Here is a 24,779-nt window from a genome sequence, read left to right as displayed (position 1 = left end):
GTGATCCTTCTGCCTCAGCTTCCTAAGTAACTGGGATGACAGGTGCGTACCACCATGCCTGGCTAATTTTTTTGTAGAGATGGGGTTTTGCCACGTTGCCCAGGCTGGTCTTGAACTCCTGGGCTCAAGCGATCCACCCACCTCGGCCTCTCAAAGTGCTGGGGCTCCAGGTGTGAGCCACTGTGCCTGGCCTGGACCTTCCATTTAAACCAGCTCACTTCCTCTGGATTGAGAAATGTAGGCCCTTCCGCATCCCCTTCCCAGCTAGGGAAGCTGGCAGAAACCCGTGTCCTAAACTGTGTCCCATGGAAAAAGTCTACGAGGGTGGTCATGGCCCTTCCCCAACTCCCAAAATCTGGAGGCGATGTCAACTACTGCGAGTGTGGGGTTCAGAGCTGTCTGGACCAAGATATTGGTGAGGGCAGTTAGTGCAGAGATGCCTCCAGGTTCCCTAAAAGATAGGTGAAGCCACTGTCTTCCTCCTTTGGTAGCTGACAAGGGCCTGAAGGAATCAAAGTTCACACATTCTAAGAGAGGAGAGAGAGCATGTATCTGAGAGGAAAGAGGGGAGAGAACCTCAATTTGGTATATGTGAAACTGGGGAACTTGAGGATCAGCCCCAGGATGGAGGCTCCCTGGAGTCCCATCCATCAGTGCGGAGGTCTCTGAGCACTCTTCCCAGAGGCTGACCTCCACAGATGAGTCTGAGATGGGGCGTGTCCAGAATCTGGTTTGACTCCAGGGGGCCGAGATATAGGAAGGTGTCCAGAGGCAGGCAGCGCGGTCCAGCTGGCAGAATTGGAGGTTCCAGGACCCTGAGCCTTCTTGTCCATGGCCTGGCTTTGGCTGGCAGAGGGAGGCGTGGTCTCTGGAAAATGAACCAAGACAAGAAAAAGGAAGTGAGAGATTTTGTACAGGTTGAATTGGAGCTCTCTGGAGCCGCCCTGCGGTGTGTGTAGGTTTTAGTCCATTTGGTGATGTGAGAGCTGTCAGATTGTGCTCAGCTGTCTCGGGGTCACCTTGGCCTGGCTTTTGCATAAACACATCTGTTGGAGGAGTATGGTCTGCTGGCTAGAGAACTTGATTTTGAACCCCGGCCTTAGGCTAGACTCTCTGATCCCGGGTTTTCTAGAGTATAAAATTGAGACAAGAATAACAGCAGCTTTGCAGGGTGACTGCCAGGGTCAAATGTAATGATGGAAGGGAAGGGGCTGTGGGAATTGTTTGGAATCAAATCTACTTTCCAATCCATCATTAACTTGTTTCCTTCCCCTCCTCTATCTCCAAGTTAGGGACAATGACTGCTCTCTACTAAACCCAGTCCCTCTTGTTCTGGGACACAGAAATGGGCTCTGGTTCCCTTGTGGATGAGTGTGGCCTATGCTGGAGTTCCAGGCTTTGATGGGACCACATCCAGGTGTGTCCCCTAAGCCCTTCCCCTTGCACTAGCTTGATGCAGGCAGAGCCACAAGATGGAAGGCGCCAGGGTCCCCATATCAGCACTTGTGGCTGTCAGGTGAAAACACCCAGTTTGAACTTTTTGTTGAGTGAGAAGTGAACTTTTATGGTGTCTGAGCCACTAGCCATTTTGGGTCTCTTTGTTGCAGCAGCTAGTATCATTTTATTATAGCTAATACTTAGTAATAATAAATAAATAAATAAAATGCCAGTTACTAAGAAATTGGAATGCTTGTATAAAAAAAAAGGTCAGGCCGGGTGCAGTGGCTCATGCCTGTAATCCCAGCACTTTGGGAGGCCATTTGAGGTGGATCACTTGAGGCTGATCATTTGAGGTCAGGAGTTTGAGATTAGCCTGGTCAACATGGTGAAATCCCATCTCTGCTAAAAATACAAAAATTAACCAGGCATGGTGGCAGGTGCCTGTAATCTCAACCACTCAGAAGGCTGAGCAGGAGAATCGCTTGAACCTGGGAGGCAGAGATTGCAGTGATCAGAGATTGCGCCACTGCACTCCAGCCTGGGCAACAGAGTGAGACTCTGTTTCAAAAAAATAAAGTTCAGATTCCTAAACTGTCAGTCATTCCTTATGCATCTCATTCACTTCTTACATCCAAGGCTAAAGTGTCTGCATGCAGATACTGTTTAATTTTAAAACAGAGATGATCTTTGGAAAATGGGATCACCTCAGAGATGGTCTGTTTCAACTTGAACTGTCCTCACTCCTAATTTGAGATGGTCTATGATCACTCCACTTTGAAGCCCCAGGATATTTTCACTTGACCTTAGCCAAAAGGCCGAGAAGCAATAGCCCCAAGATACTTTCTTGGGAACTTTTTATGTGGACTTTTCTCACTCTATTATTCTAGATATTCCAGTGCTTCTCTTTTCAGAGAATATAAACTATAGCACACATTGCTTAAAGATGCAGATACATTCTGAGAAATGCATCATTAGATGATTTTGTTGTGTGACCATCATAGAATGTACTTACCCAAACCTAGATGGCATGGCCTGTTATACACATAGGCTATATGGTTTAGCCTATTGCTCCTAGACTGTAAACCTGCACAACACCTACTGTACCGAATACTTTAGGCAGTTGGAACATAATGGTAAATATATGTGTATGTAAACATAGAAAGGGTAGAGTATGTGAAGTATGACAAATGGTAAACCTGTCTAGGGCACTGACCATGAATGGAGCTTGCAGGACTGGAAGTTGCTCCAGGTGAGTCAGTGAGTGAGTGATGAGTGAATGTGAAAGCTTAGGACACCACTGTCACTGCTGCAGACTTTATAAACACTGTACACTTAGATTACACTCAATTTACAAACATTTTTTCTAGACCAGGCACAGTGGCTCAGGCGTGTAATCCCAGCACTTTGGGAGGCCTGAGGCGGGTGGATCATGAGGTCAGAAGTTCAAGACCAGCCTGGCTGACATGGTGAAACCCTGTCTCTACTAAAAATACAAAATATTAGCCAGGCATGGTGGTGGGCACCTGTAATCCCAGCTACTCAGGAGGCTGAGGCAGGAGAATCACTTGAGCCCTGGAGGTGGAGGCGGCGGTGAGCCGAGATCACACCACTGTATTCCAGCCTGGGTGACAGAGCGAGACTCCATCTCAAAATAAAAAAAAAGTTTTCTTTCTTCAATAATAAACCTTAGCTTATTGTAACTTTTCTATTTTATAACTTTTAAATTTTAAAAAACATTTTGTCTCTTTTATAATAACAGTTGGCTTAAAACACAAATACAGTGACCACCTGTACAAAAATATTTTTCTTTATATCCTTATTTGATAAGCTTTTTCTGTTTTTAAACTAAGAATTTTTTTTCTTTTTATGTTTTAAATTTTTCTTGTTAAAAACTGATATACAACACACACATTAGCCTAGGTCTACAAAGGGTTGGGATCATCAATATCACTGTCTTCCACCTCCATATCTTGTCCCACTGGAAGGTCTTCAAGGGCAATAACACACATGGAGCTGTCATCTCCTGTGATAACAATGCCTTCTTCTGGAATGCCTCCTGAAGGACCTGCATGAGGCTGTTTTATAGTTAACTATTTTTTATATAAGTAGAAGGAATCTACTCTAAAGTATAGTATAGTAAACACATAAGCCAGTAACACAATTATCATTATCAAGTATTCTGTACTGTATATAATTGTATGTGCTAGACTTTTTTTTTTTTTTTGAGACGCAGTCTTGCTCTGTCGCCCAGGCTGGAGTGCAGTGGCGCAATCTTAGCTCACTGCAAGCTCTGCCTCCCGGGTTCACGCCATTCTCCTGCCTCAGCCTCCCGAGCAGCTGGGACTATAGGCGCCCGCCACCACGCCCGGCTAATTTTTTGTATTTTTAGTAGAGACGGGGTTTCACTGTGTCAGCCAGGGTGGTCTTGATCTCCTGACCTCGTAATCCGCCCACCTCAGCCTCCCAAAGTGCTGGAATTACAGGCTTGAGCCACCAGGCCTGGCCTAGACTTTTATGTAACTGGCAGTTCAGTAGGCTTGTTTACATCAGCTCACAACAAAGACATGAGGCCGGGCGCGGTGGCTCAAGCCTGTAATCCCAGCACTTTGGGAGGCCGAGACGGGCGGATCACGAGGTCAGGAGATCGAGACCATCCTGGCTAACCCGGTGAAACCCTGTCTATACTAAAAAATACAAAAAACTAGCCGGGCGAGGCGGCGGGTGCCTGTAGTCCCAGCTACTCGGGAGGCTGAGGTAGGAGAATGGGGTAAACCCGGGAGGCGGAGCTTGCAGTGAGCTGAGATCCGGCCACTGCACTCCAGCCTGGGCCACAGAGCGAGACTCTGCCTCAAAAAAAAAAAAAAAAACCAAAGACATGAGTAATGTGTTTTGCTACAATGTTGACAGTTACGTCACTTGGCAATAGGAATTTTTCAGCTCCATTATAATCTTACGGGGCCGCTGTATATGTGTTCCATGGTTGATCCAAATGTTATTAAGGGGTGTATGACGGCACTACTGCCAGCTGGTATTCACTGGCTCATTCTCTGTGCCAAGAATTCTGGTAGGCACTTTACATGCATGATTTCATCTCATCTTCACCATCCCATGAGGCAGGTGCTATGATTGACCCCTATATTCACCTGCCCAACTTCATCAGCTAATAATTGTTAGGATTCTGATTTCAATCCCAGAACAGTCTGATTTCACACTGTTTCATAGGCTCTTTACACCTTTCCATGTGGCCTTGTAAAACATAATCATCATGACAAAGAGCTTACCTTCCTTGGTGAGTTGGAGCTGGGTGGCATTTTTGGAGCTGCTTTTAGGTGTGTCCCCTGAATCTCTGGCTGTGGCTTTGCCTTTCACAGATTTGTGGCTCTTCTCAACTTCACGGAGCTGCACAAAATAATGAACTGTTGGTCCTGGCCCAGGAAATGGGTATTTGAGGCTCAGAGGTGCTGAGAGTGATTTTTTTTTTTTTTTTTTTGAGACAGAGTCTCACTCTGTTGCCCAGGCTGGAGTGCAGCGGCATGAACTTGGGTCACTGCAACCTTTGCCTTCTGGGTTCAAGCGATTCTCCGGCCCTCAGCCTCTCAAGTAACTGGGATTACAGGTGTGTGCCACCATACCTGGCTACTTTTTGCATTTTTAGTAGAAACAGGTTCACCATGTTGGCCCGGCTGGTCTTCAACTCCTGACTTCAGGTGATCCACCGGCCTCGGCCTCACAAAGTGCTGGGATTACAGGTGTGAGCCACCATGCCTGGCCTGTTTTCAGTTCTTGGTAACTACCTTAAACTGCCTGTTACTGGTCCTCACAACTGATTGGAGAGGGCAGCCTGAGGCTCTCAGATTCGCACAGCTATTGAAGGAACATGTGGCCTGAGGACAGCAACCCTTCCAATCCTCTATTTCAGTGGTTTTCTGTACCTGGGCAGGAGCCCAGCGAGATTAACAGAAGAAGGGGCTTGGCACGGTGGCTTATGCCTGTAATCCCAGCACTTTGGGAGGCTGAGGCGGGTGGATCACGAGGTCAAGATATGGAGACCATCCTGGCCGACATGTTGAAACCCCATCTCTACTAAAAATACAAAAATTAGCTGGGTGTGGTGGTACGTGCCTGTAGTCCCAGCTATTTGGGAGGCCAAGGCAGGAGAATCACTTGAACCTGGGAGGTGGAGGTTGCAGTGAGCTGAGATCGTGCCACTGTACTCCAGCCTGGTGACAGAGCGAGACTCCATCTAAAAAACAAAAACAAACAAACAAAAAACCAGAAGAAGGTGTGGATGGGGGACCAGTAGCAAGACAGATGAGATTCATTCCGGAAGAGGGACAGAGAAAGCAAGGACAGGGCTTAGGGAGGGTTAGGGTCTGAATTTTAGGGAGTGTGTGTATATGTCAGGAGAGAGCAGTCAGAAGTAGGGTATCGGCTGGGATGTTGAGAGAGGCTTCCCATGTGTGAAGGAGACTCAGGAGATCTTTTAGGCTAAAGGGCACAAGAAATACGTCATTTTGACAACATTTCTTTTAGTATTTAAATATTCACTTGAATCTGTAGGAATTACTGTGGGTACTGGGTTTTTCTGTATGGGCGTTGGTTGAACTCACTGAATTTCTCCTGTTCTTTAGCAGCCCGTCGACATTTAAGTCATTATTGTCACAAATCACCAAATAGCCTCAATAATATAAATGCATGCTGTTGAATCTCACAAGGCTACTTGCTATGATACAGATATTTTGGTATTTGGTTTAGAAGAAAGCCATCTAGATAACACAGCTGGGCTCACAAAGCAAATTAGCAAAAACCAAAAACGTGATTTCTTTTTACCCTCCAGGAGGAAACTTCCAACAGACTCACCGCTTGGATTTTCTTCCTCAGCTGGGCATTAGCTCGGGAAAGACTTTTGGAAACTGAGTTCAGGTAGTAAATGGCCAAGCTGCAAGAGAAAAGCATGCCTCCTGTGGTCCTGTGATCTTGGCAGATGACAGGAGCTGGGCACCTTTCTTGGAGAATCAAGGCAGGATTCCTGGAATAGTTACTGAGGCTTTAGGTAGAGGGTGGGTGTCCTACCATCTTCTTTTCTCAGTGTGGAGAAGGTCCTGGATGCCCCTGCATCCTCTCTATTTCATTACGCATGGGCATGACTATATAGCTCTAGCTCTGAGAGTGCTCAGTAAAGGTTGGCTGGAGGAATCATCCCTCTTCTGGGAAATCTGAGGTGGTCAGAGGGTGGCAGGGTTTACTGACTGCAAAAGAAGCTGGTCACATTTCCTGTGCACCTGCCTTGTGCCAAGCTCTGTGCCATGTGCATAGTCCACCCCCACCCCACCCCATCTCATTGACTTTGATAAAAATACCATGAAGCAGAGAGTAGACTTCTATGTTTAAAGACCTGGGTCCTGGGACTCAGTGAGGTTAAATAATTTGCCAAGGTCATCCCACCCATTAGTACTCTGCAGCCCACATTGGAAACCAGTACTTTTTCTACAATTTTCAAGTCCTGAGAGGGGAGAGGTGGAGGTGTTAAGAGACCTCTTCTAAGTTTGCCTAAGAAGCACAATTGCAGACGCTCTGAAGGCCTCCTGCTCAAAGTGCCCTAGCATGTTTGGCCCTGACCTTATGTGTTTTAGAGTCCAGCCCCCATAGGCTCACTGGATGTCTGGGTGTCCTTTGAGGCTGCAGCCCAGGCTTTCTTTTCACAGGACCTAAGATCTGGGGTTATGACTACACAGGACACACAAAAGCCAGGGTGCCACCTGGAGTGGATGCTTTGCCAGCCTATTATCTGCTAGCTTTTATCGTCCATCCTTATTAGTAGCTTTTCTCCATGACTTTCAAGCCTCAGCTGCTCCAGCTTTGGTCTCCAGAACCTTCCCTCTCAGGGCTAGGCCATCCATAGCTGCCTCAGTAGAGCCTGTGAGCCCTCTCCAGCCAGAGAAGAGGAGTCCCATGGTCCTTGGGGCAGGGTGTAGGTCAGAGGCTGTCAAGTGAGCCTTCTGAAGCAAGGATTCAGAGAACTGTGGGCGAGGGGAGAAAAGAATAAAGGACAGGTGAAGAGACCAATTTCTGTTATGCAAGGCTGTTACTCTGGGCCAGGCCTTGCCATTCACCTAATTAGCCCATTTTTTTAAGGGAGGAATCAGAGGTCAGAGAGATGACTTGTCTGGCTCAAGATCACATGCCCAGCAAATGGTAGATAAAATGCTCATGGGTGGCTATGTACCTCCCAAGGTTGTTTACGAGTTTAGCATTTCTCTTTGGTGCCTTCGGGGTCAGGTTTGGTGTCTGGGTTTCAGAATTTCTCCAGGAGGGCACAGGGCAATCCAAGTGGTCACTATCATGTCATCCCTGTCATGCCAGCAGCAGAGGAAATTGGAAATCAAGGATATAAAACAACATGCAAGGGTTTGCTGTTGGCAATGACAGTATTCAGGGCACAGAGCAGACCTTCAAGAATGGGTGTTACATGAATAGATGAACAAATGAAAGGATTCTACATTCACTCCGGCCCCCTTAGGGCCCTGGAATCTCTGTGAGTCCATGTTCATTTCCAGTAAGCTACCAGAGAGGGTGCTGAAGGAGAGGCGCCATTGCAGAGTGTGGAGCTCCAGTTCCCCTCCAGGCTGGCAGCCCTTGAGCAGCAGCCAGGAAACTGACCACAGGGTTGGGGGAGTCTGGTTTCATCAGACTATCCTGGAGCTGAAGAGAGCCCTGATGGGGAGCAGCCATTTCTTGAAATACTTTTTGGGAATTTCAAACCATAAACAGACAGAGACAAAGAGATATTTCTAAGGAACAACAAAGATGATAGTCAAAGAGGGAAGGTTTTAACAAAGTCTTTAAGCCCATCCAAGGCTAATCTAAAGTTCAATTGGATGTCAGCAAAATTGGCAAAGATCTCTGAAAATCCTCTCTTCCTTAAAAGCAGTGAGAATGCCAGCAAAAATAGTCAGAATCAATTTTTTTTCAGAACTCAAAATTAACCAAACGTTTGCAGCAAATCTAGGGAGTGTCTTTTCTTTTCTTTTCTTTTCTTTTTTTTTTTAGAGTCTCACACTGTCGCCCAGGCTGGAGTACAGTGGCGCAATCTTGACTCACTGCAACCTTTGCCTCCTGGGTTTAAGCAATTCTCCTGCCTCAGCCTCCCAAGTAGCTGGGATTACAGGCGCCCAATACCACACACAGCTAATTTTTTGTGTTTTTAGTAGGGACGGGGTTTCATCATGTTGGCCAGGCTGGTCTCAAACTCCTGACCTTGTGATTTGCCTGCCTTGGCCTTGCAAAGTGCTGGGATTATAGGTGTGAGCTACTGTGCCCGACCTGGAAGTGCCTTTTCAAGGAAAACAGCTAAATCTGAGAACAGTGAGTTTTGCAGCATCTAAGTTGCCTTGTATCCCCTGTCCTACCCAGTTCTGTAGTAGGTTTGAAAACCAACAGCCCAAAATTTTGGTGAAAATCAGTAGCCTGGCAGTCACTGGAGGAGGTAGAATGGATTTGGAGCACCTTAAAATTCTCATACCCAGAGAATTGTCATTATTTGATTTATCCAGTGGTTGATACTACTCACAAGGCTATCTTTATTTAACCTGGCTCAGAGCCCAATCAGTGTGAACAACCTTTTCTCTGAGATTGGCAAAAGCAGTCAGAGGCAATTGTTGAACATCATGGCTGTGCGAAGTGTTGCATGACAGCTGGGGCAAACAATAGGCTAACCAAAAAGCTTAAAAGGAGAACTGGGGAATGAGATGTCCAATGGGGGCTTTAAAACACTTTGAAATGTTCCTGGGAATCTAGAGAACTGTGTGCATGATGTGTAAGGCTCTGTGCCTGTCCAGGGCTGTTTGTATGTCCAAGAAAGACTTGAGAAGGCCCTAAGCTCTCACCTCTGGTAACCTTGAGTCTCTGAACAAGCAGTCAGTGAGAGCTAAGGTAGCGTTGTAAACTGCCTGGTTGAATGTCGAAGGCATACCCCAGTACATACACAGAGCCTCTTGGGAAATACTGGGAGTCTTACTGGTTCCAGACATGTAAGAAAATGTCTGTCCAGTCAGTAGGTGACTACTAAGCTAACAGAGCACAGACTTTAGTGGCCACACACAACAAAGAAAACAGACTTTACATAATTAGTTCAGAAAAGCTACTAAACAAGAATAACAGCAACAATTGTAACAACAAACAGCAACAACAACAAACGCATGGAAGGGAGAACCTGATTTCCATGGCTGCCATATAATATTATTTAAGATACCCAGTTTTCAACAAAAACTAGTAAGACATGGCTGGGTGCAGTGGCTTACGCCTGTAATCCCAGAACTTTGGGAGGCTGAGGTGGGCGAATCATGAAGTCAGGAGTTCGAGACCAACCTGGCCAACATGGTGAAACCCCGTCTCTACTAAAAATACAAAAAATTAGCTTGACATAGTGGCAGGTGCCTGTAATCCCAGCTACTCGGGAGGCTGGGGCAGGAGAATCACTTGAGCCCAGGAGGTGGAGGTTGCAGTGAGCCAAGATCTTGCCACTGCACTCCAGCCTGGGCAACAGAGCGAGACCCTGTCTCAAAAAACAAACAAACAAACAAAAAACACTAGTAAGACATACAAAGAAAAAAGAAAGTCTGGCCCATACACAGGGGGAAAAGTAGTCAATAGAAACCATTCCTGAGGAAACCTCAATGCTGCATTTAAGAGACAAAGACTTTAAATCAGTTATGTTAAATACAATCAAAGAATATGATCAAAGAATTATAGAAAACCATTTCTAAAGAACTGAAAGTATCAAAATGGTGTCTCACCAAATAAACAATTTTAGCAAAAAGAAATAAATAAAAGAACCAAATAGAAATTCTAGAGTTGAAATCTACAATAACTGAAATAATAAATTTCTTGGAGGTTCCCAACATATCTGAGTTGACAGAAGAAAGAACCAGCCTGGCCAACATAGTGAAACCCATCTCTACCAAAAATACAAAAATTAGCCAAGTGTGGTGGTGCACGCGTGTAATCCCAGCTACTCGAGAGGGTGAGGCAGGAGAATTGCTGGAGCCTGGGAGGTGGAGGCTGCAGTGAGCCGAGATTGCACCACTGCACTCTAGCCTGGGTGACAGAGTGAGATACTGTCTTGGAAAAAAAAAAAAATCAACGAACTTCAAAATAGATCAATTGAGATTATCCAGTCTGAGGAACAGAAAGAAAAAAGAATGAGGTAAAATAACAGAGCCTATGTGACACTTTGAAATGTTCCTGGGACAACATCAAATGTATCAACACATGCCTAATGGGAATCTGAGGAGGAGAGGAAAGACAGAAAGGGTCAGAAAGAATATTTGAGTAAATAATGACTATTTTTAATCAGATTTCATCCCCAAATATGATGAAAAAAATATTAATTTACACAGGAAACTCAACAAATTCCATTCAGGATAAACTCAAAGAGATCTATTCCTAGACATATCATAGCAAATTGAAAAAAAAAAAAGCCATAGTCAAAGAGAGAATCCTGAAAGAGAGAAACAAATAATCATATACAAGAAAGCCTCAGAAAGATTAACAGTCCGTTGTTTTTCCATATAAACCTTGGAGGCCAAATGGCAGTGGGATGACATATTTGAAAGATTGAAGGAGAAAGACTATAAACCAAAAATTCTAAATCCAGCAAAACTGTTCTTCAAGAATGAAGGAGAAATTAAGTCATTCCCAGATAAAAACTAAGAGAAGTAATCACTAGTGGACCTACTCTGTAAGAAATGCTAGAGGGAGCTCTTTAGGTTAAAACGAAAAGACGCTAGACAGTAACTTGAATCTACATGAAGAAATAAGAGCACTTGTAAAGGTAACTACATGGGTTAATATAAAAGCTAATATCAATATAGTCTTTGTAACTCTTTTTTCTCCTGTCTTATTTAGTTGGCATAAAATGTATAAAGATGTAATTTGTATGGCAGAAACAACCTGAAGGAGAGAGGAGGAAATGAAGTTGTATAGGAACAAAGTTTTTGTATACTATTATAATTAAGTTGGTATTAATCCAAAGTAGTTTGTTATATTAATTGCAATCTCCAGGGCAATCACTAAGAAAATAACTAAAACAAAATATAGTAAAAGAAATGACAAGGGAACTAAAATTATATACTAAAATCTTTAACCCAAAAGAAGGCAGTAATGGAGGAATAAAATAACAAAAATACATAAGACATACAGAAAACAGCAGACATAAATGCCAACTTATTGGTAATTAAATGTAAATGAATCAAACACTCCATATAAAAAGCACAGAGTGACAGAATGGATAAACACTATGCTTCAGCTATATGCTGTTCCAAAGAAGCAGACTATATTTTATTTTATTTATTTAGCGAGAAGGTCTCACTGTCACCCAGGCTGGAATGCAGTGGCTCAAACATGGTTCACTGCAGCCTCAACCTTTTCGGTTCAAGCAATCCTCCACCTTGGTCACCTCCCAAGTAGCTGGAGCTACAGGCACGTGCCACCACACTCAGTTAATTTTTAAAGTTTTTGTAGAGATGGGTCTTGCCATGTTGCCCAGCCTGGTATCAAACTCCTGGGCTCAAGCAATCTTCCTGCCTCCCAAAGTGCTGGTATTACAGGCATGAGCCACCACACCCAGCCTAAAAAGGCACACTTCAGATTTTTAAGATAAAAATAGATTGAAAGTAAAAGGTTGGGAAACATATTAAGGCAAAAATAGAGACAAATGGGATTGTTTTTTAATTGTGAAAGGGTCATTTCATCAAAAAAATGTAACAAGTAAAAACATATATGCACCTAACAACACAGCCTTAAAACATATGAAGGAAAAACAGAATTTAAGGGAGAGATAATGGACAATCCAATAATAATAGTTGGAAATTCAATGCTTTACCTTCGGTAATAGAAACAATTAGAAGGTCAACCAGAAAATAGTAGACTTGAACAACTCTAAAAGTTCTATCCAATGCCATCAACTCCTTTTCCTGAGCCTTGAATTTATCAAGGCTCAAGTTCAATATTTATTGTCTTCTACAATCCTAATCCCTTCTTCGTCTAAATATTTTTTGGATTTATTATTTGTCATAGTTTTTAAGTCTTACTGATTAGATGTTTTAAATTCAGTCTCAAAGCATATTTGAAAGTGGTACCTTATTGTCTGCATTAGGGGTCAGCAAACTTTTTCTGCAGAGGGCCAGGCAATAAATATTTTAGTCTTTCTAGACAATACATTCTTTATCACAACAAGTAAATTTTGTCTTTTTTTGTGAAAAACAGTCATAGATAATAAATAAATGAATGAGCATGAATGTGTTCCAATAAAACTTTACTTAACAAAATCAAATGTGGTCTGGATTTAGCTTGTGGACTATGATGACCCCTGGTCTACACCAAAGGAAAAAGATTCTGGCATAGATAGCCATTATACAGGCTGTTTACTGCATAAAAGGCACCTGACTAAGGGGGTGACGGTTGGCTAAAATCTATCCATATTCTGTTTGTCAAATGTGCCCCTTGGCATGGGCCTACCTCTGTCTGAAGGAGTGGGCACCTTTAAAAAATTTGCACAAGGTACTATATGGGCTAGTGGTGGCCCTAAATTCACCACCGCCTTTTGAGGTCACTTTTTTTTTTTTTTTTACTTCTATAAGAAACCAATAATCAGGAAAGTTACTCCACTTTCCTAATTTCCTGATTTCTTATACCTATGTTACAATGACTTACATTCCCTGGTTGTTTTCTTCCTTATTTCATGAATACACTTATCTCAGCCCTCCAAAAAACCAGCACTGTGCTTAACTGAAAACATTAAAAGCACTCCCCACCCTGTAAATGCAGGAAAAATACAAAAATATATTTTATCACCAAATATGAATTAACTTGTTTTTCCCATGGAAGCTACTAACTAATCCTACAGAGAAAAAAAGATCTAAGAATTAAATAAAATATAACATTTTCATTGTTTACAAATGAGAAAATGACCTGGAAGATTCAAGAACTTTGGTTGAGTAAATATTATAAACAATACACTCGTGGGGTGACTGTATTAGCCTGTTTTCATACTGCTTTAAAGAACTACCCAAGACTGGGTAATTTATAAAGGAGAGAGATTTAATTGACTCACAGTTCAGCATCGCTGGGGAGGCCTCAGGAAATTTACAGGTGGAAGGTGAAGGGGAAGCAAGGCACCTTCTTCACAAAGTGGCGTGAAGGAGAAGTGCCGAGCAAAGTGGAAGAGCCCCTTATAAAACCATTAGATCTTGTGAGAACTCACTATCACAAGAACAGCATGGGGAAAACTGCCTCCATGAACCAATTACCTCCACCTGGTCCCTCCCTTTAAATGTGGGGACTGTGGTGATTACAATTCAAGATGAAATGTGGATGGGGACACAAAGTCTAGGTATATCAGTGACTGAATACAAAATTTATATATAGAAAATAAATAACATTTACATAGAAAAACCAAAAACTAGTGAGAAAGTGTGATGAAAGCGCTATCCTAATTTAGTATAAAACATAAAAAGATGAAATGCAGAGGAATATATTTAATAAGCAATGTGCATGAAATTTATGAAGAAAACTTAAAAATATTATTGAGGGACATAAATGAACAAATGATACGGAATATGGTATTCTTGGATTGGAAAACTTAACAACATAGGCATGCCAATTCTTTCTGACTTTTTTTTTTTTTTTTTTTTTTTGAGACAAGAGTCTTGCTCTCTTGCCCAGGCTGGAGTGCAGTGGCGTGGTCTTGGCTCACTGCAACCTCTGCCTCCTGAGTTCAAGTGATTCTCCTGCCTCAGCCTCTCAAGTAGCTGGGATTACAGGCACACACCACCACAGCTGGCTGATTTTTGTAGTTTTAGTAGAGACGGGATTTCACCATGCTGGCCAGGCTTGTCTCGAACTCCTGACTTCAGGTGATCTGCCTGCCTTGGCCTCCCAAAATGCTGGGATTACAGGTGTGAGCCACCATGCCCGGTCTTCTTTCTAACAAACATGATCACAGATTATTTTTGTTGTTGTTCTGGTGCTAGGCAACCTGACTGTGGAAAATCAAATAAACAAAGAGAGCAAAGACTTCTTTTTCTGGTCTTCACTGAAGGACTTGTATTGGTCCAGCTTTGCAGAGAAAAACAACTGTAAATGCTGAGCAAAATTTACAAAACTGTAGTTTAAGACATGGGAGAGTGACAAAACAGGCAGACTAAAGGGGCTGGAAGCTTGAGAGAAGGGAAGCATGTGAGGTGAGCTCTACATTCCTCCAGGGTTTCTCCCTGAGAGTATTTTCCAATTTGTGACCTAGAAGCAGAGTCCAAGCAGAAAGTGGAAATCCTACAATGTGGAGAAGATGCAGGTCAGAGTTAATTACTGCCAGAGTCTTTGGGACTTGAGGGACAGAATCCCAGAGAAGAACAAATTGCTGATAAATAAGCCAAACTCTGCGTACATATTGCCCTCAAATGATTGACCAATTCTTCAATTGCTTCAGGAAGTCCAGAAGAAAATGACACCAGGGAGGCTGAAGAGCAGAGCAGAGATTTCACAGTGGCTGTAGCAGTACTATTGGAGAAAGAGTATAAGCAAAGACTGCAGAATTGGGAAAAGAGAGAATGGGTTTCAAGCCCTGCCAAGGTGGAGGGTGTTGGAGGCTGAAAGAATGAGGGTTGTGATCAACTCAGTATACCACTGGAGGCTATATGAGTAAACAGCAAACTGTTCTCATGAATGCAGGATGTTGGCAAGCTGACCACTATGTCGGCGCCCAGAAGGAATGCTGAGGGCAGTCACACCCCAGGCGCAGTGTTACTTGTGATTAGGCACATCTGAGGCCTGTTAGCAATGATGTGAACCTGTGATCAATCAAACAGCTGACCAATCATTACCTCCTTCTCCCTGCTCTTTCTACCCAATAAATATGAAGGGCTGTAGAAGCTCAGGGCTGCCTTTGCTCACTAGAAGCAAGGAGTTCCCTGACCCCTTCTTTAAAACAAATCCTTTTTTATTTGTCTTCATTTCTGTGTTTGTCCTCCTTCGTTCAGTCCTGTAGTAACTGTCACAAGAGGGAATTGGTAAACACTGTAGGTTTTCAGTTGAGACCCCTAAAAGACTGCTCAACAGTAAGGATCACGTTGTATGCGTAAGGTTAATGTCTTGGAAATAGGGTGAAACTGAAATAAATCAGCCCTGAGAAAGCCCAAAGCTAGCAATGGCAAACTATTTTCCAAAGATGGCCACAATACTATGACTCCCATCTTACATGTGCTTCTAGAATCTTGCCATTGCATCAAGAGATGAGTCTATATTTCTTTCTCTTGAACCTGGGTATCCCTTTGTGATTGCTCCAATAGAGTATGGCAGGAGTAAGTAAAGATGCCATGTATATCCACTGCATTCTCTTGGGATGCTTGCTCTTGAAACTCAGCCACCATGCTATGAGGAAGCCCAAGCAGCTTGTGGGAAGGAAGTGAGGCCTCTAGTCCATAGCCCTTGTTGAGTTTCCAGGTGATGGCTGGTGCCAGCTGGCCAGTCATGTGAGTGACCATCTTGAAAGTGGACCCTCCAGCCTCCAGCTGAGCTGACCCAGATGATGTTGAGTAGAGAGGAAAAGAATGATTCCTGCTGAATCCTACCCAAATTGCAGATTCATTAATAAAATATTATTTTTCAATTTTGGGGGTTGTTTCTTATGTAATAATAGATAGCTAAAACATCAAGCCTTGACAGGATTAAGTGATCTCCTAGTATTTCATTTGCCTTTCTGGAAAGAAACCCATCCCTTTGGGGAAAGATAACATTATTCATAGCCTCTATAATTTTTCATCCACATGTCTGAAATCTGGTAATTACATGCCATGCTAAAAGTAGAGCTGATGATAAACAAGAGGAAAACAAATGACAACAAAAATACACCCAGGTGGTTCAGATATTGGAATATCAGACTGGGATTTTAAAAATAATTGTAATCACTATGTTCAAGAAAATAGAAAGTTGGAGAATTTCACCAGAGAGTTGGAATTTATAAATAACAGTCAAAAGGAAATAGAACCACTTTGGAGAGCAATTCTGTAAGATCTAAAAAGATTAAAGAAACATCTGATGACCCAAAATTCTGCTTCTAGATGTCCACCTTAGAGAAACTCTCAGAATCGTGCAAGGAGATATATACAAAATGCTGGCTGCAGTGCAGTTTGCAATAGCTGAAAACTGGAAACAGCCTAACTCTCTAAGCAGAGGAATGAATGAACTGTGGCTTATTCATGCAATGGAACATAGAAGAGCCTTCAAATGTGTGCTCATGTATCCACATGGATAAATCCCCCAACATAATGTTGATTGAGGAAAAGCATGTAATGTGAGTCATTCATGAAAAGGTTTAAAACTCTGGAAACAGTAGTATACACACATATGATTAAAAAGTACAAAATATGCAGGGAAACAATTAAATATACTCTGAATAATAGTTACCTTTGGGGAGGGAAGAAGAAAGAAGGATTGGGTGGGGCTTGAAGTGCATCCGTAATGTTTTATTTCTATTAAGAAGAAAGATAAACCTGAAGTAAATATTGCAAAATATTCACATCTGTTGAATCTTGTGATAGTGTACATGGTTGTCTGTACTCATTTGTATGCTGGGAATATTTCATAATTTTTTAAAAAGCATGCCAAAATATGTTTTTTTAAATAAAGAAAAATGCTAACATTTTTACTAGCACGTTTTTTGATGGCAGCAATTCCAATCCAAGACTCTGGCTTCCTGCTTTTCTTCCCTAGTTCCTTCCTTGAGCATTTACTGTTTGTGTACTATGCTCTAGGCATTAGGCTGGCGCTGGGGATACAGAGATTTTCAAACTTGTTCTCTAACAGTTGTTGAGGGGGACAGTGATGAAGGAACCAGCTTGTTCCAGTGCATAAGCTGCTCAATCAAGTAGTGCCGTGGGCCCAGCCAGGATCAGGCCGAATCACCGTCCAGCTTCCTGAGAGGCTCAGAGCCCACAGGTCTTTGATATTTCTAGTGAGCATTTTAGTGGGAGTTGTTGCAGATAATGTCAGGGCTCACGCAAATTTTCAGTATGCTCCGAAAGACTTGCACTTGCTGGTGCTCTCATCTCTGTTACCAGAAGCTTCCCTTCCATCTTGGGCCCCTCACTCACACCCCTTGAAGCCATTTTACCCATGAATGACGCTGGGAGCTGGTCTACAAATGCCCCGGATCCTTTGCCCTTAGCAGGGGATAAGTCTGAGGCACACTGCCTCCCAGAATCCTCACAGTGATATCCATGCACTTTCCTTTCCCTTCCTTGTCTCAAGTCCTCACCCCCTCCCCAATAAAATACTTGCACTTGAATCTTCATCATGGAGTCTGCTCCTGGGGAGTGCAGACTAAGAAGGCAAGATGAAAAGGACCTGCCAAGGAAGTCTCAAATTCAAGGAGAGGTTTTCACGGGGTGGAGCCATGGGTCCTGGCTAACTTACAACATCAGCAGGATGGCTGGGATGATCAGGCCTGGATTGGCGAGGAAAGCAAAGATCTTGCCCAGGAAGGTTGGGAAATCATTTTCAATGGTCTCTTGGAGGACGTCATACATTCTGTTTTTCCCACTGGAAAAAGGAGAGGACACATGATAACATGCTGCCAAGTGCCTGTGGCATTCACAACTGTATCCATGCCCCCTCAACCAGGTCCAGGACTGCTGCTTGCCACTGCTTTCCTGGAAGAACCAGAGCTCTGCTCCAAATGAACTGCAAGTAAAAAATTCCCCTTGAGGGGCTGCCATTCTGGCTAGGGTGACAGCTGGGTCGGCACATGGGTCACCAGCTTTCTATCCTAAGTAACTTACAACCTCTCAGTCTTCACTGGTCTTTTGTGTCTGACACCTTCCTCAGCCAGAAAAAAATGGTTTTTTTCTCATATACTCTAACTGGAGAAATTGCCTGTGTTTTAGCTACCAGACCAACATGGAGCTTCCTTTGGGCCTGGAAACAGTTCTGCAGAAGCTGATGTGCTGGATAACCTGAGTGTCTCTCAGAAATACCTAGAATTAACCTACAGATTTTAAGTCTAGGAGATATTGGATCACCTAGGACAGGCTCCTGGACAGTTCGCAACTATAATTTTTATTTTCTTCAAATACTTAAGAACCATTATGCAGATTTACTTCTACGAATGCTGGCCGAGAGCCTCCTGGATGCTACTGGCTCTTGGTTGGTAATTTTGGTGCCAAGAGGTGGAATATGGAGTTTGAAATTCCTGGTTTAAATCCTTGCTCCCCCATTTATCACTTGTGAGACACGTGGACAATTTCTCTCTCTCTCTCTCTCTGTTTTGTTTTTGTTTTTTTTTTTTTTTTTTTTTTTTTGAGGTGGAGTCTTACTCTGTCACCCAGGCTGGAGTGCAGTGGTGCAATTTCAGCTCACTGCAACCTCCACCTGCGGGTTCAAGCAATTCTCCTGCCTCAGCCTCTCGAGTAACTGGGATTACAGGTGAGCACCACCACGTCCGCCTAGTTTTTTGAATTTTTAGTAGAGATGGTGTTTCACCATGTTGGCCAGGCTGATCTCGAACTTCTGACCTCAAATGATCCGCCCTCCTCGGCCTCCCAAAATGCTGGGATTACAGGCGTGAACCACCATGCCCGGCCTGACAATTATTCTCTTTTTGCTTCGTATCCTGCCCTGGTTCTTCCCACGAAAGCTGTGCTGTCTGATGTGGCTATTAAAAATAAAAATTAAGATGAAGTAAAATTTAAAATTCAGTTTCTTAGTTACACATTTCAAGTGCTCAGTAGTCATATGATTAGTAGCTGCTCTGTTAGAAATGCAGATATGTAATGTTTTCATCATTATAGTATGTTCTGTTGGATGTCCAATATCTACAGAAGTTCAATACCTTTGGGCAAGATATTGAAAACTTCTCTGCCTCAGTTTCCTCATCTGTATAATGTAATATAATAATACTATAGTATAATATGGTATTTTAAGTATAATAATTGTATTTATCTCAGAAGATTGTTTAGAGGATATAGATGAGAATTGATACAAAACATTGAGTATGGTGCTGTTAAGTTATAAGTGCCCTTTGACATTTTGCAGCTAAACATTTTCTGTGTAAAGTATAGATGAGGAGTTGACCAACAATGGCTCCTGGACAAATTCAGCTTGTTACCTGTTTTCTTTTCTTTTCTTTTCTTTTCTTTTCTTTTCTCTTCTCTTCTCTTCTTTTCCTTTCTTTCTTTCTTTCTTTCTTTCTTTCTTTCTTTCTTTCTTTCTTTCTTTCTTTCTCTTTCTTTCTTTCTTTCTTTCTTTCTTTCTCTTTCTTTCTTTCTTTTCTTTCTCTTTCTTTCTCTTTCTTTCTCTCTCTTTCTCTCTCTTTCTTTCTTTCCTTCCTTCCTTCCTTCCTTCCTTCCTTCCTTCCTTCCTTCCTTCCTTCCTTCCTTCCTTCCTTCCTTCCTTTCTCTCCCTCTCTCTCTTTCTCTTTCTCTCTGTTCTCTCTTTCTCTCTTTCTTTCTTACAGAGTCTCTCTCTGTTGCCCAGGCTGGAGTGCAGTGGTGCAATCTCGGCTCACTGCAACCTCTGCCTCTGGGTTTCAAGCAATTCTGCTGTCTCAGCCACGGGAGTTTACACACAATGCCTGATGGATTACAGGCAGGCACCACTACACCTGGCTAATTTTTGTATTTTTAGTAGAGATGGGGTTTCGCCATGTTGGCCAGGCTGGTCTCAAACTCTTGACCTCAGGTGATCCACCTGCTTCAGCCTCTCAAAATGCTGGGATTACAGGTATGAGTCACTGCACCTGATCTGTCACCTGTTTTCATATAGTCTGTGAGCTAAGAATCATTTTTACATTTTTAAGTAGTTGAAAACAAATCAAAATAGGAATACTATTTTGTGACATGTAAAAATGGATGTATAAAATTAAAATTTTAGTGTCTGTAAATAAAGTTTTATTGGAACACAGCTATACTCATTCATTTTTTGTGCTATAATGACAGGGAAGAGCAGTTGTCAGAGACCATTTATGGCCATCTCATTGCTTACAACAGTTGCCCACCACACCACAAATTGCAATGAGGCAGTTATAGCATGATGGCATTTCAAGTGCCAGGCACATGACTGTATCACAATGTTTAATTTATTATTATTTTTATTTCCAGTGCATACCCACCATGTAAAAATGAGAAAAGTTAAGTTTACATGTTAGACTTTTATGTGACAATTGAATGTAGATTATTTTGTCATTGAATTAGATGGTGTATCAGATTCCAGTGCCTGCTGTTTGTCATACGGGTGACTTAAATTTAATAACTTACAGTTCTGGAGGCCAGAAGTCTGAAAGGGTTTCACTGGGTTGAAACCAACCTGGGGCAGGCATAGGATAACAGTTATAAACATTCCAATACCAAAAAGGAGAAAATGGAAGGAAGAAAGAATCACCAATCTCAAGCAATTTTGAAATCCAGTCAGCCAAGCTCCATTAGGGTTTCTTTATTTATGTATTTTTTGAGACAGAATTTTGCTCTGTTGTCCAGTCTGGAGTGCAGTGGCATGATTTTGGCTCACTGCAACCTCTGCCTCCAGGGTTCAGGTGATTCTCCTGCCTCAGCCTCGCAAGTAGCTGGAATTATAGGCACCTGCCACCATGCCTGGCTAATTTTTCTATTTTTAGTAGAGATGGGGGTTTCTTCATGTTCAAAACCAACAGCATAGAATCTTTAAATCTTTGCCTGCTTCTATGGTCACATCACCTTCTAGGTTTCTGCAGTCAAATCTCCCTCTCCCTCTTTTTTTTTTTTTTTTTTTGTTGTTGTTGTTGTTGAGATGGAATCTTCCCCTGTTGCCCAGTCTGGAGTATAGTGGCATCAACTCAGCTCACTGCAACCTCCAACTCCCGAGTTCAAGCGATTCTCCTGCCTCATCCTCCCTAGTAGTTGGGATTACAGGCACGCTCCACCACACCTGACTAATTTTTTGTATCTTTAGTAGAGGTGGGGTTTCATTGTGTTGGCCAGGCTGGTCTTGAACTCCTGACCTTGTGATCCGCCTGCCTCGGCCTCCCAAAGTGCTGGGATTACAGGCATGAGCCACGGCGCCCAGCTTCCCTCCTTCTTATAAGAACACTTGTGACTTAGGGCCCACCTGACTAATCCATGATGATATCCCTATCTCAAGATTCTAGAAACTAGAAAATGAGTTATTTACTCTCAAAAATAAAATGGTGGGACAGGCGTAGGATAAAAGTTGTAAACACTCCATTACCAAAAGGGAGCAAATGGGAGGAAGAAAGGAATCACCCGTTCCAAGCAATTTTGAAATCCAATCAGCCAAGCTCTATTAAGTTTTAAAGTCCTGAAAATAATCCTCTGGGCTCCAGACTCTGCCCTGGTGTGCCATAGCTTTGCCCTCTAGGTTCACAGTTCTGCTCATGGAAGAATCCTTCTTCTTGAAGGATAGCACATGTTTCAGCTGAGTAAATTTTATCAGTCTGTTTCCTGCCACAGAATTCTGGGAGGCCAGTGGTCTGCCTTTATTTTGTCTTCCTTCTGCTTCTTTCAGTCCAAGTTGGCAGTGTTTCTGCTGATATAATATTCTCAAAAACCTTGTGAGTTTTTCATACATGTCATGAGAATTTACTCTGTTAAACAAGAGAGGTCCACATGATCTTTTCTGGATAATCCTATTTCTTTTTTTTTTTTTTTTAGTTGGAGTCTTTCCCCTTTGCCCCCGCGCGGGGGCGTGATCTCAGCTCACTGCAAGCTCCACCTCTTGGGTTCACTCCATTCTCCTGCCTCAGCCTCCCGAGTAGCTGGGACTACAGGTGCCTGCCACCGTGCCTGGCTAATTTTTTGTATTTTTAGTAGAGACGGAGTTTCAGCGTGTTAGCCAGGATGGTCTTGATCTCCTGACCTCGTGATCCACCCACCTCAGCCTCCCAAAGGGCAGGGATTACAGGCTTGAGCCACCACGCCCAGCCAGATAATCCTGTTTCTATTCCTGACTTCTGATGTGATGGTTGAGGGGATCCATTAGTCACATGATTAGTCAGAGTTTTCTGTGTTAATGATATTCAGATCTTTTGATCCTTCAGAAACACTAGTAAAAGGTTGTCCAGATTCACTCTTGGCTTTCTTTTTACAGCACATTCTCATGACAGTGAATCTAGTTTTAGCATATTTTGCAATCTAGATAAGGCTGAGAATTTCCAGAATCATCAAATCCTGGTACTTTCTTGGTTTATCAGTTACTTACTCAATGTACCTCTTTCCTTGCACATTTTCTGTAAGCAGCATGAAGAAACCAGGCTGTACCTTCAATACATTGCTTGGGAATCTCTTCAGCTAAATACCCAAGTTCTTTTCCTTCTCTTCTCTTCTCTTCTCTTCTCTTCTCTTCTCTTCTCTTCTCTTCTCTTCTCTTCTCTTCTTCTCTCCTCTCTTTTGAAGCAGAGCCTTGCTATGTTGCCCGGGCTGGAGTGCAGTGGTGCAATCATAGCTTATTATAACTTCCACCTCCTGGGCTCAAGCAATCCTCCCACCTCAGCCTCCCAAGTCGCTGGGACTACAGGCACGTACCACCATACATGGCTAGCCAAGTTCCTTTCTTATAAGTTCAGCTTTCCATACGACTGTAGGAGATGGTTCTTATCATAGTATAGTTGTCCCTGCTGACCTCCTACCCAGTGACAGATGGGAAACTGAGAAAAGAGGTGCTGGCATTTGCACCCAGGGCCCAGCCCTCCAAACCTTGCTTAGGAAGAAGCCAACAGAGGCTTCTTCCATGCAGTTTTCCCTTCAGCCTGGCATCTCAGGCCGCCTGCAGTCCAGCACGTTCCTTCTGTTCTAGACTGATCCCCTCCTTCTGTGTGAACCCTGTTTTCCAGATCACACCCTGCTGGAACACTCCTGCTAACATCCCTGGGGTCCAACTATCACAGGTCTTTATTTAGGTAAGTTCCTTATGAACTGAGAAGAAGCAGATCAGCATTTCTCAAAGTGTGTTTGTGGGGGACATGAGTGACTTTATTTTACATGCTAATCTGCCTTGTAACTTCTAACTAACCCTGAGTCTGGGAGTGCCTCCCACATGTCTAGCAGATGTATAACTCTTTATGTAGGAACCCTTGTTCCCTGTAAGTTTCCTCCAAAACAACCCTTGATGCTGCTGCAGAAATCATAGGCTGTGATGTTCAGAGCCACCTACGCATTCCTTCCAGAGCACGCATACTTTCCCCAAGATATAAGCCCTGGGCCTGGGGGATTGAGGTGTGGAGATCTACTTGTCTTGCGGCTGCTTGCGACCATACTTCTGTCTGTAAGTTACCCCTAATAAATCACTCAAAGCTGACAAACTGCATTTGTCTCCTTCCTCCTTTGGATTCTAGGCTCTTTGGGCATTTAGGGGCTGTTTTGCATATACAACCCTTTCACGGAACAGTGTTTCTCCTCATTGGTAGGCAGGGTTGGGACTAGAGTGAGGCAGGTGAGGCCCTGAGTGCACAATTTAAGGAAGTAATGCCCTCAGGGTTGCTCATGTGCAGTGTAGGGTGTCATTCACCTGCCTCACCCTATTTCCAGCCCTGGATGAGTGATCCATGCAGAAAGGGTTCTGTGGTCAATAAGGATGGAGACACTAGCTTACAGGTGTTACCTCATTACATGATTCTTCAGAGCTTTTAACAAAGGAGTGTGCATCGAGCATTTCTAAGTGAGATAATGGCAGACAGAAGGGGCAGTATGTCCCAAACTGCTTTAACTACAGAACCTCTCTTTATGGAGTCAGCAGAGGGCTTTGTTTTCAGAAGGTCATTCATTTGGAAAGAGAACAGTAGATACACATTATTTCTTGATCTACCTCCTTACATAACTATTTGTCCTTTTATACAATATCCAGTCTCCTAACTAGCTTGACTTATATCTTGAACCCTCAGGCCAATGCTCTAGAAAGCAGATAGCTCAGTTGAGGTTGGGCAAGAGTCCACTGCAGCTGCTTCACATTTAAATGGCACGTGTAAGTGTATGGTAATTCATCCTCAGAATATCTACTGTTACTTATCCTGTGGTAAACTAATCCCAGGTAGTAAGTTATCTATGTGTTAAAAGGGTAGAACTGTGCTGTCAAATATGGTAGCCATTAGCCATGTGTGGTTATTTTAATTGAAATTAAAATAAGAATGAAATCTTGTCATGTAGCAACATGGATGGAACAGGAAGTAATTATGTTAAGTGAAATAAGCCAGGCACAGAAAGACAAATATTGCATGTTCTTACATGTGGGAGCTAAAAAAGTGGATCTCATGGAGGTAGAGAGTAGAATGAGGTGACCAGAGGCTGGGAAGGATAGAGAGG

The 24,779-nt window shown here is 43.0% G+C and overlaps 1 protein-coding gene across 1 annotated transcript in view; it reads right to left on the bottom strand.

Moving 5' to 3' along the window:
* Positions 1 to 217: 217 nt before the first annotated feature.
* Positions 218 to 24,779, bottom strand: part of TMC2 (transmembrane channel like 2) — a 104,219-nt gene continuing 79,657 nt past the window's right edge. The window contains exons 17-20 of the mRNA XM_025399899.1: positions 17,911 to 18,036; positions 6,301 to 6,379; positions 4,722 to 4,839; positions 218 to 868 (exon numbers count right to left, since the gene is read on the bottom strand). Coding sequence (XP_025255684.1) covers positions 651 to 868; positions 4,722 to 4,839; positions 6,301 to 6,379; positions 17,911 to 18,036 — 541 coding nt within the window. The 3' untranslated portion in view covers positions 218 to 650. The remainder of the gene's footprint in view (positions 869 to 4,721; positions 4,840 to 6,300; positions 6,380 to 17,910; positions 18,037 to 24,779) is intronic.

Source organism: Theropithecus gelada, chromosome 10 (assembly GCF_003255815.1).
Source record: "Theropithecus gelada isolate Dixy chromosome 10, Tgel_1.0, whole genome shotgun sequence".
NCBI classification, from domain to species: domain Eukaryota; kingdom Metazoa; phylum Chordata; class Mammalia; order Primates; family Cercopithecidae; genus Theropithecus; species Theropithecus gelada.
Note: the sequence above shows the minus strand (reverse complement) of the source record. Positions and strands in the feature narration are given on the sequence as shown.